Source organism: Ranitomeya variabilis, chromosome 3, assembly GCF_051348905.1.
Source record: "Ranitomeya variabilis isolate aRanVar5 chromosome 3, aRanVar5.hap1, whole genome shotgun sequence".
NCBI lineage: Eukaryota > Metazoa > Chordata > Amphibia > Anura > Dendrobatidae > Ranitomeya > Ranitomeya variabilis.
The window spans coordinates 608,300,878-608,313,663 of NC_135234.1; the positions used below are offsets into that span (position 1 = coordinate 608,300,878).

Genomic DNA, 12,786 nt, shown 5'->3' on the forward strand with positions numbered 1-12,786 from the left:
AGGTCCATTCAGGCAAATCCTGGGTCCAGAAGGTGAAAATCAGAAAAAAACAGTTCACCTACGGGGCAAAAAATTAAAATGCTGCAAATACTCCCACAAGGAGACCAACACAGCATATGGAGACAAAAAAAAAAAAAAGGCAAACCTCAAGAGAGGAATAAAAAAAGAAAATACCCAAATAGTGCGGGAAATAGCCAGGAACCAAAAGTTGTAATATTCTTCAAGCGACCTCCCAGTCCGATGCAACACGAGCCTTGGGATTACGGCCACTTCCAGACCCAGAGGGGCCCTTCGAGATTGGGGAACCAGGAGCCGGCAGGCCCCATCCAGCTAATGCAGACGCCGCGTGGGACGGGGTCAGGCAGGTGATCCATCTTTGCGGATGAGAAGCTTAGTGGGAAATCCCCAGCGATATGGTATGCCTTTTTCCCTGAGAGCAGCCGTGTAGGGTCCAAAAGCTTTACGGAGAGCCAAGGTGCCTGGAGATAAGTCCGGGAAGATGGTGATGGATGCAAATCTTTCAGGCAGAGCAGGATTCTTCCTCAGAGCTTGGAGAAAGTTCTCTTTCATTTCGTAGAAGTGTATGCGGGCGAGCACATCTCTTGGCACCGAAGGCCCCAGACCAGTCGGCTTAGGGATCCGGTGTATACGATCAATTATAATGTCCTTTGAGGCAAAGTGAGGGAGAGCAGCCGCAACAAAATCCTGCAAGAAAGCTTTCAGGTCTCCCGGAAGGATAGATTCTCCAATGCCTCTAAGCTTAACATTGTTCCTTCTGGATCTATCTTCTAAATCCATAAACTTAGCGTGGGTTTTAGTGAGCAGGTCTTGCAGTGACTCCTGAGCGTCCCATAATTCATTATGAGAGGAGATCAGCTCCACCATCTTGCGCTCCAGACGATCCGTACGGTTCCCCAGCTCCACTACCTCTCCTTTCAGTTCTGCCAGCATGGTGCGGATGTCTTCCTGAATGGAGGTCCTGAGATCCCCAAGCAAATCCTTAAGTAAGGCAGCAGTTACCGGGGCGTCAGGAGAATGTGACGCTGCAGCGTCGGAAACCGCGCCGCCAGAGAGTGAAGAAGGGCCCGAAAGCGACGCCTGAGCGTTGCGTTGCGAGGAGCGGGAAGCTCTGGGTGAGGACGGCGCCATCTTGGGATCCTGCAGCAGCCGAGGGGAGGCCGCAAAGAAATCTATAATCTGCCTGGACGGGTCGCGTGCGCCGGCTCTGGATTTCCCCATACACTCACCGCCGCACCAGGGAGCGATGCCGGTATTATAGGAGACAGAGATTCCGCCGGGAAGAGGATACGAGCCGCTTTAGGGTTCCTGGACATGGAGCTCCCGCTCTGTGTGACCTACTCCATCTGCAGCTAGGCCACGCCCCCTTTGTTAATAAGTTTTAACGCTGCAGACTGGCATTATCAATTCCTTGGATATCTTTTTGCATTCCTTTCCCAATTTATACAGTTCAACTACCTTTCCCACAATTGTTTTCCATTCCCCATGATTCACAATCCAAAAACATCAGTGGCTGAATGAAAGATGCAAGAGTCTGTCTGGATCCCAGAAACTCACTCAGCTTTTATGCACACACACTGATTACAAGCAAACAGGTCACAGGTGAGGATGTTACCTCTAGTAGCCATTCAAACCCATTTGTGTCAACTTCTGTGCATGTTATCAGGCCAAAATCACCAGGATATGTGAACATTTGATCAAGGTCATTTGGATGTTTTGGATTGTCATTATTATTTAAAAAAAGAACACACAGTAGTTTCACAATAAATGGCTTCACCCAACCACTAACCATGAGTGGAGAAAAAGTTTTGGTGTTATTCATATTCTCTGAAAAAAGCCAAAAAAGCAAAAATTCTGCCGTTGTATGTAAACTTTTGAGCACAACGGTATTTAGCTGTCGGAATCTCCTTTCTTCCACAAGAATTGAGTGCCCTCTAGTCCTTAATATGGATTTAGGAAAGAATAAGTCATGTACCAGTCCTTTGTACTGACCACACATTTATACATGTAAATGAGATCCCCCCTGATGCAACTTTTTCTAAGCTAAACAAGCCCAAATTTTACAACCTCTCATCATATGAGTCCTTCCATCCATTTTAATAATATAGTTGCCCTACTGTCCTTTGAACTGACTAATTTCTGAACATCCTTTTTTAAATGTGGAGCCCAAAACTGGATCCCATAATCTAGATGTGGCCTCACAAGTGATAAATAAAGGAGTAACAATATGTTGGGATCGCGGGATTTTCTCTCTTTTTTAACACCCTAAAATCTTGTTTGCTCTTGCGGCTGCTGCTTGACATTGAGTACTGCTGTTCAGTTTACTTGGAACCAGAATACCCAAGTCTGTAGTCCCGACTATACTCCCATTTAACCCCTTTACCCCCAAGGGTGGTTTGCACGTTATGGACCGGGCCAATGTTTACAATTCTGACCACTGTCCCTTTATGAGGTTATAACTCTGGAATGCTTCAACGGATCCCAGTAATTCTGAATTTGATTTCTCATGACATATTGTACTTCATGATAGTGGTAAAATTTCTTTGATATTACCTGCGTTTATTTGTGAAAAAAACGGAAATTTGGCGAAAATTTTGAAAATTTCGCAATTTTCCAACTTTGAATTTTTATGCAATTAAATCACAGAGATATGTCACACAAAATTCTTAATAAGTAACATTTCCCACATGTCTACTTTACATCAGCACAATTTTGGAACCAAAATTTTTTTTTGTTAGGGAGTTATAAGGGTTAAAAGTTGACCAGCAATTTCTCATTTTTACAACACCATTTTTTTTTTAGGGACCACATCTCATTTGAAGTCATTTTGAGGGGTCTATATGATAGAAAATACCCAAGTGTGACACCATTCTAAAAACTGCACCCCTCAAGGTGCTCAAAACCACATTCAAGAAGTTTATTAACCCTTCAGGTGTTTCACAGGAATTTTTGGAATGTTTAAATAAAAATGAACATTTAACTTTTTTTCACCAAAAATTTACTTCAGCTCCAATTTGTTTTATTTTACCAAGGGTAACAGGAGAAAATGGACACCAAAAGTTGTTGTAGAATTTGTCCTGAGTATGCCGATACCCCATATGTGGGGGTAAACCACTGTTTGGGCGCATGGCAGAGCTCGGAAGGGAAGGAGCGCCGTTTGACCTTTCAATGCAAAATTGACAGGAATTGAGATGGGACGCCATTTTGCGTTAGGAGAGCGACTGATGTGCCTAAACATTGAAACCCCCACAAGTGACACCATTTTGGAAAGTAGACCCCCTAAGGAACTTATCTAGATGTGTGGTGAGCACTTTGACCCACCAAGGGCTTCACAGAAGTTTATAATGCAGAGCCGTAAAAATAAAACAAACTTTTTTCCCACAAAAATTATTTTTTAGCCCCCAGTTTTGTATTTTTCCGAGGGTAACAGGAGAAATTGGACCCCCAAAGTTGTTGTCCAATTTGTCCTGAGTGCTCTGATACCCCATATGTGGAGGGGAACAACTGTTTGGGCGCATGGGAGGGCTCGGAAGGGAAGGAGCGCCATTTGGAATGCAGACTTAGATGGAATGGTCTGCATGCCTCACATTGCGTTTGCAGAGCCCCTAATGTACCTAAACAGTAGAAACCCCCCACAAGTGACACCATTTTGGAAAGTAGACCCCCTAAGGAACTCATCTAGATGTGTTGTGAGAGCTTTGAACCCCCAAGTGTTTCACTACAGTTTATAACGCAGAGCCGTGAAAAAAAAAAAAAAATTTCCACAAAAATTATTTTTTAGCCCCCAATTTTGTATTTTTCCAAGGGTAACAGGAGAAATTGGACCCTAAATATTGTTGTCCAATTTGTCCTGAGTACGCCGATACCCCATATGTTGGGGTAAACCCCTGTGTGGGCACACGGGAGAGCTCGGAAGGGAAGGAGAACTGTTTTACTTTTTGAACGCAGAATTAGCTGGAATTGAGATCGGACGCCATGTCGCGTTTGGAGAGCCCCTGATGGGCCTAAACAGTGGAAACCCCCCAATTATAACTGAAACCCTAATGCAAACACACCCCTAACCCTAATCCCAACGGTAACCCTAACCACACCTCTAACCCAGACACACCCCTAACCCTAATCCCAACCCTATTCCCAACCGTAAATGTAATCCAAACCCTAACCCTAACTTTAGCCCCAAACCCTAACTGTAGCCTTAACCCTAGCCACAACCCTAACTCTAGCCCTAACCCTAGCCCTAACCCTAGCCCTAACCCTAACCCTAGCCCTAACCCTAGCCCCAACCCCAGCCCTAACCCTAACCCCAGCCCTAACCCTAGCCCTAACCCTAACCCTAGCCCTAATGGGAAAATGGAAATAAATACGTTTTTTTAATTTTTTTATTTTTCCCTAACTAAGGGGGTGATGAAGGTGGGTTTGATTTACTTTTATAGCGGGTTTTTTAGCGGATTTTTATGATTGGCAGCCGTCACACACTGAAAGACGCTTTTTATTGCAAAAAATATTTTTTGCGTTACCACATTTTGAGAGCTATAATTTTTCCATATTTGAGACCACAGAGTCATGTGAGGTCTTGTTTTTTGCGGGACGAGTTGACGTTTTTATTGGTAACATTTTCGGGCACGTGACATTTTTTGATCGCTTTTTATTCCGATTTTTGTGAGGCAGAATGACCAAAAACCAGCTATACATGAATTTCTTTTGGGGGAGGCGTTTATACCGTTCCGCGTTTGGTTAAATTGATAAAGCAGTTTAATTCTTCGGGTCAGTACGATTACAGCGATATCTCATATCATTTTTTTATGTTTTGGCGCTTTTATACGATAAAAACTATGTTATAGAAAAAATTATTATTTTGGCATCGCTTTATTCTGAGGACTATAACTTTTTTATTTTTTTACTGATGATGCTGTATGGCGGCTCTTTTTTTGCGGGACAAAATGACGCTTTCAGTGGTACCATGGTTATTTATATCTGTCTTTTTGGTCGCGTTTTATTCCACTTTTTATTCGGCAGTATGATAAAGCGTTGTTTTTTGCCTCTTTTTTTCTTACGGTGTTTACTGAAGGGGTTAACTAGTGGGACAGTTTTATAGGTTGGGTCGTTACGGACGCGGCGATACTAAATATGTGTACTTTTATTGTTTGTTTTTTTTAATTTAGATAAAGAAATGTATTTATGGGAATATTATATATTTTTTTTTATTTATTTAGGAATTTTTTTTTTATTTTTACATATGTGGAATTTTTTTTTTACATTTTTTTACTTTGTCGCAGGGGGGGACATCACAGATCGGTGATCTGACAGTTTGCACAGCACTCTGTCAGATCACCGATCTGACTTAGAGCACTGCAGGCTTACCAGCGCCTGCACTGAGCAGGCACTCGGTAAGCCACCTCCCTCCCTGCAGGACCCGGATGCCGCGACCATCTTGGATCCGGGACCTGCAGCGAGGAAGGAGGTAGGAGACCCTCGGAGCAACGCGATCACATCGCGTTGCTGCGGGGGTCTCAGGGAAGCCCCCTCCCTGCGCGATGCTTCCCTATACCGCCGGCACACCGCGATCATGTTTGATCGCGGTGTGCCTGGGGTTAATGTGCCGGGGGCGGTCCGTGACCGCTCCTGGCACATAGCGCTGGATGTCAGCTGCGATAGGCAGCTGACAACCGGCCGCGCTCCCCCCGTGAGCGCGGCCGATCGCGCTGGACGTACTATTCCGTCCTTGGGAAGTAGGGCCCACCCCACATGGACGGAATAGTACGTCCAATGACAGAAAGGGGTTAATGTATATGCAGCAATAGGATTACTCCGTCCTAGGTGCATTACTCTACATTTATCTACCGTATTTTTTTGGACTATAAGACTAACTAGACCATAAGACGCATCCCAAATTTTGGGATGAAAAATAGCAGAAAAAAAGATTTTTATAAGATGGGGGTCTGTCTTATTGTCCGAACTTAAGGTATCTTACCTGAGGGCCGGCGGTGGTAGAACGGGGTCACAGAAGGCATAGTCCCTTCCTCAGGAAGCGGGCGGCAGCAGAAGTGGCGCAATGCTGCGGTCCCAGGGTGCGATGCTGCGGGTCCCGAGTCCTTTCTTCAGGATAACGGCGGCAGAAATGTAGTGAAGCCGCGGCCCAGTATCCATGGTGAGCAGAGTCGAGTGCATCACCGGTTTCCCTGCGGCCATCTTCCTGAAGCCGTGGGCCGCCGGAGGCTTCAGGAAAAAGATCTCGGCGGCTATTTTCCTGAAGCAGAGTGCCGCCGAGATACCAATTTGCGCACGCGCGGCCTCCGGCGGCCATTTTCCTAAAGCCTTCGGCGGCCCACGGCTTCAGGAAGATGGCCGCAGGGAAACCGGTGATGCACTCTACTCTGCTTACTGTGGCACCGGGCCGCGGAGTCGACACATTTCTGCCGCCGGCATCCTGAAGAAAGGACCCTGCTCAGGTGCACTCCGCACCGTCCACTGCCGCAGCATCTCCACACCTCTGCCACAACCCCCTGGTAAGCCTGTGTTCGCACTATAAGATGCACCCCCCATTTTCCTTCCAAATTTTTAAAGGGAAAAGTGCGTCTTACACTCCGAAAAATACGGTACATTAATTCTCATTTGCCAAGTATTTGCCCATTCAGACCTCTTATTCAGATCGTTTTGCAGTATTGTAATGTCAAGGCCAGATTTTAATCTTGTACTTAGTTTATTGTCGTCAGCAAAGACTAACACTTTACTCTCGATCCCATTCACTAGGTCATTAATAAAGAGGTTAAAAAGAATCAGTCCTAGCACAGATTCCTGTGGCACCCCACTGCTGACTATATCCCATTTACCTATCTGTACATAGTTTCCCCCAGTCCTTGCCTCTGTAGCTTCAATATAAGGCTGTTATGTGGTACAGTATCAAATGCCTTTACATAGTCCAGATAAATCACATCAGCCGCATTTCCTACATCCAGATTTGCACTTACCTTCTCATAGAAACCCAACATGTTAGTTAGATACAACCTATCCTTCATGAATCCATGCTGGTTGTCAGTTATTATATTATCTACAAGATATTTCTGCAGGTCATCTCTTATAATGTTGAGCAAAAAAGGCCCCTGTTACCGTCTTTAACAGGGCACCTGCTCAGTATTATTAACCCCTTCACGACATGCGTCGTACATGTACTGCGCATGTCGTGTCGCCCCCTTTGATGTGGGCTCCAGAGCTAAGCCTACATCTTTTCTGGCACATGTCAGCTGATTTGAACAGCTGACATATGCATCCAACATCTGCGGGTGGAATCGTGATCAACCCGCGGCTGTTAACCTGTTAAATGCCGCTGTCAATTTCTGACAGCGACATTTAACGTTAATACGCCGGAAGCGCGTCACTAATCCTGCCCATCGGCGCCTGTGTCACATGATCGTGGGTCGCCGATGGGTTGGCATGACAACCCAGGGACTGCAGTAGAAACCTACCCTACAAGTCTCGGAAAAAGCTGCATTTTTTTTTTTTTTTTAAAACAAACTTTGGATTTTTGTTTCACCAAATAAATAAAAAAGAATATATACATGTTTGGTATTTGTGAACTCGTAATGACCTGGAGAATCATAACGATAGGTCAGTTTTAGTGTTTGGTGAACATGGTAAAAAAAAAAAATAAATAAAAAAATATAAATAATTGTGGAATTGCACTTTTTCTGCAGTTCCACTGCACTTGGAATCTTTTTCTGTGTGTGGTATTATTTTTTATTAATAAAGTATATATTGACTTTATTCACTTATATTTTCTTATATAGGTGTCTTCCATACACAACTTGTTTTCTAGTAAAGAAATCGACCTCTTAGAGGCCACATGAAAACCAATACTGTGAAATCTGCAAAACATAGCAAGTCTGCATATCAAGTCACAATGAAGATGTAAGATCTCACACATTCACCATGGAAAAAAAACAATTTCCAGTTGACAGTCATCCCAAAAAATAAATTCATTTCCAACAGGACCATATTTATGTCAAAATTCTCTCCAACTATGTCACATCGCAGTCTGTGCCCTGGAGTACAGACTGAAATCAATATCATGGTAAAAGTGTATGACACGTGCACCCTTGTATTAGGCTATGTACACACGTTGTGGATTTTGCTACGGATCCACAGCGGATTTGATGCTGCGGATTTGCAGCTGTTTTCCATGTGTTGTACAGTACCATGTAAACGTATGCAAAACAAAATCCGCCGTGCACATGCTGCGGAAAAAAGGCGCAGAAACGCAGCATTGTTTTTTCCGCAGCATGTCAATTCTTTGTGCGGATTCCGCAGTGGTTTACACCTGCTCCTCAATTGAAATGCGCAGGTGTAAAACCGCAGGTGGAATCTGCACAAAAAAAACCACAGAAAAACAGGGAAAAATCCGCGGTAATTCCAGAGTAAATCCGCAGTGCGGTTTACCTGCGGATTTATCAAAAACAGTGCGGAAAAATCCACACACCATTCCGCAACGTGTGCACATACCCTAACGTGGACTTTTCCTGGTTGTGTTTTCCATATACAGTATGTTGTAAATATATTTATTATATCATAGAAAAACTCCTGACACATTTTCCCATATCAGCGTCCTGTATGTTTTGTGCAAAAACATGGTTAACGCAGGCAACTATCAGAATGGTTCAAAAAATTAAGTGGCTGTCCAGGCTAGGGACAAAAGTCTGCAGTCACTGATTGCGGACTGCCGAATACTGACAGGCTACAGCAGAGGTGTCAAACTGCATTCCTCGAGGGCCGCCAACAGGTCATGTTTTCAGGATTTCCTTGTATTGCACAGGTGATAATTTAATCACCTGCACAGAATGATTCCAGCACCTTGTGGAATGCTAAGGAAATCCTGAAAACATGACCTGTTGGCGGCTCTCGAGGAATGCAGTTTGACACCTCTGGCCTACAGTGTGGATATTCCCACACACACTGGGAATATTGAGGAATCATAACAGCATGTGCACAATAGCTGTCATAAATCGGCAGTACATGTGACTGCAGACCTTTGCACACCATGGCAACCCTTTAACGATTCTTGCTAAGGGTCCATTTACACGGACCAGCCAGCAGCACAGTATGACTGCCTAGCGGTTAGGCCCCTTTTACACATCACTTTTTTGCCGTCAGTCACAATCCGTCGAATTTTGAAAAAACTAATCTGGTGCCGGATGCTGCCGGATCCGTTTTTTCTCATAGACTTGTATTAGCGACGGATTGCCACACATTTCATCCGTTGTTCGCCGAATCTGACGAAAATTGTTTGTCCGGTGGCCAGAGACAACGGACAAAGCAACTTTTTTTGTGTCCATCGAAAAAACGGACAACGACGGATGAATCGCCGTCCGTCGTGTGCTAGAATGGTAGCCTATGGCGCCGGATCAGTCAAATGAGGGAATCCAGTGACGGATTCCGTTTTTTTTTAACTGAGCATGCTCCGATTTATTTAGCCAGAGCCGCTAGTCAGATCCGTCGATAAAACAAATCCGTCGCATCAGTTTTTCACAATCTGTGATGGATCTGTCGCTCTGTTGAACCAATGGATTGTGACTGACGGCAAAAAACTGATGTGTGAAAGGGGCCTACGCCGTTACCTATTGACAGTCATTTAAATGCCTGTTTGTACAGGCAGACCAAAGCAAACGATGCACAATAAGCAATCTACTAGATCACTCAGTGCACATAGGCCGCCATGGTTCTCGGCAGCATTAGTCCTGTTTACAACGGAAAATGCACCCCCAAGAACAATGATTTTTTTGTGCTGTGTAAAAGAAAATTTTACAAGATGAACGAGTGTTTTGCTCAGCGGGTGCTCGGCGTCCTGTTTACACTGCAAGATGAGGAAATCAGTATTTTTAAGAATATTCACCTCCTGTGACAGCACCGGTCGTGAACCCTGCGCCCAATCAGTGCTGGCAGTGGACAACCCCTGTAAGTCCCACAAACTTATACAAAGCTGGAAACAGTAACATTGCTATTTTATCAGCCAATGCTAAAAAGATTAGCTTGAAATGTTACTGCCAATATCACTCCTGTTTCCAAGCCTGGGGCATGCAGTTTTTACCAATAAGTCATTTCTTGTATTGATAATATGGTAAAGGTCTGAGATTGCTGCTTGATCATATACCATGTTATTAAGGCCATTGGTAGGACACATTGCACAGAGATTTTTTTCAATTAGATATTTCTGTTAAAACAGAATACAAGTGCACCCAAGGGGAGAAGTACCAGTGTATTCTAATGACCGAAAATACTCTGTTGAAAAAAAAACAATTGGTAAAATATGTTGCTCCAATAAACAGCTCTTCATTATTAACCATTGCAGACATTAAAGCCTGCAGACAATCACTGTCATTGTAAAGCATTGCTTTAATTACCTGATCAATGTAAAATGCGGTTCCAGCTCGTATCTCCCTCCGCTGCTTCAGATCAGATTCTGTAGTGTCTCTGGAGAGAGAGATATATTCAACTTCCCGCTTCGTCAGCTCCTGTAATAGCAATGACATCAAAAATGTGTTCAATATTGTAACTTATTAACCAATGTGATCTCTTAAAGGAGTTGTCTGTTTTTAACCCCTTTCTGACCTCGGACGTGATAGTACGTCCAAAGTGAGATCCCCTGCTGTGATGCGGGCTCCAGCGGTGAGCCTGCATCAAAGCCGGGACATGTCAGCTGTTTTGAACATGTACCCGCAATTCACCCACCGCTATTAACTAGTTAAATGCTGCTGTCAAACGCTGACAGCGGCATTTAACTACCACTTCTGGCCATCGGGCCGGAAATGAGCGCATAGCTGACCACGTGATGGGGGTCAGCGATGCGTCAGCATAACAACCAGAGGTCTCCTTGAGACCTCTATGGTTGTTGATGCCGGATTGCTATGAGCGCCATCCTGTGGTCGGCGCTCATAGCAATTGCTGCAATTCAGCTACATAGGGGTGATCTGTAGAAGAGGCGATCGAGTTGTGCCAGCTTCTAGTTTAAACCACCCCATTTAAAATAAAACAAAAAAAATCAAATCTATATATAAGAGGCATCGTGATTACTCGCTAATCCCGCCCCCTGCACAGTAGCTCCACCCCCCACCACACACAATCCCGCCCCCACCACATCACCACACACAATCCCGCCCCCACCACATTACCACACACAATCCCGCCCCCACCACATTACCACACACAATCCCGCCCCCACCACATTACCACACACAATCCCACCCCCCACATTACCACACACAATCCCGCCCCTCACCACATTACCACACACAATCCCACCCCCACCACATCACCACACACAATCCCGCCCCTCACCACATTACCACACACAATCCCGCCCCCACCACATTACCACACACAATCCCACCCCCACCACATCACCACACACAATCCCACCCTCACCACATTACCACACACAATCCCGCCCCTCACCACATCACCACACACAATCCCGCCCCTCACCACATTACCACACACAATCCCACCCCCCCACCACACACAATCCCGCCCCTCACCACATCACCACACACAATCCCGCCCCTCACCACATCACCACACACAATCCCGCCCCTCACCACATTACCACACACAATACCACCCCCCCACAACACACAATCCCCCCCACCACATTACCACACACAATCCCGCCCCCACATCACCACACACAATCCCGCCCCTCACCACATTACCACACACAATCCCGCCCCCCACATCACCACACACAATCCCGCCCCTCACCACATTACCACACAATCCCACCCCCCACCACATTACCCGATAATCCCACCCCCCCACCTTACCACACATAATCCCGCCCCCCACCCCATCACCACACATAATCCCGCCCTCCAACCACATCACCACACATAATCCCGCCCTCCAACCACATCACCACACATAATCCCACCCCCACCACATCACCACACATAATCCCGCCCCCCACCACATCACTACACATAATCCCGCCCCCCCACCACATTACCACACATAATCCCGCCCCCCACCACATTACCACACACAATCCCGCCCACCCACCACATCACTACACATAATCCCGCCCCCACATTACCACACATAATCCCCCCCACCACATTACCACACATAATCCCGCCCCCACCATATTGCCACACAATCCCGCCCCTCTACCACATCACCACATAATCCCGCCCCCACCACATTACCACAGATAATCTCGCCCCCCACCACATTACCACACATAATCCAGCCCCCCAACCACATAACCACATAATCTCGCCCCCACATCACCACACATAATCCCGCCCCCCACCACATCACCACACACAATCCCGCCCCCACCACATCACCACACACAATCCTGCCCCTCACCACATTACCACACACAATCCCACCCCCCACCACACAATCCCACCCCTCACCACATTACCACACACAATCCCACCCCCCACCACACAATCCCGCCCCCACCACATCACCACACACAATCCCGCCCCTCACCACATTACCACACACAATCCCACAGCTCACCACATTACCACACAATCCCACAGCTCACCACATTACCACACATAATCCCGCCCCCCACACCACCACACATAATCCCGCCCCTCCACCACACAATCCCGCCCCCCACATCACACATAATCCCGCCCCCCCACATTGCCACAGATAATCCCGCCCCCCACATTACCACATATAATCCCGCCTCCATCACATTAGCACACATAATCCCGCCCCCCATTACCACATGAGGCTCCGTCCCCACACAATACCACACGA

At 46.0% G+C, this 12,786-nt stretch overlaps 1 protein-coding gene across 4 annotated transcripts in view; it reads right to left on the minus strand.

The window, feature by feature from the left end:
* VWA8 (von Willebrand factor A domain containing 8) overlaps window positions 1-12,786 on the minus strand; it is a 523,579-nt gene that overhangs the window by 462,521 nt on the left and 48,272 nt on the right. For all 4 annotated transcript variants that reach the window (XM_077297321.1, XM_077297318.1, XM_077297319.1 and 1 more), the window contains exon 5: window positions 10,410-10,520. In XM_077297321.1, the coding sequence (XP_077153436.1) occupies window positions 10,410-10,520 (111 nt within the window). The remainder of the gene's footprint in view (window positions 1-10,409; window positions 10,521-12,786) is intronic.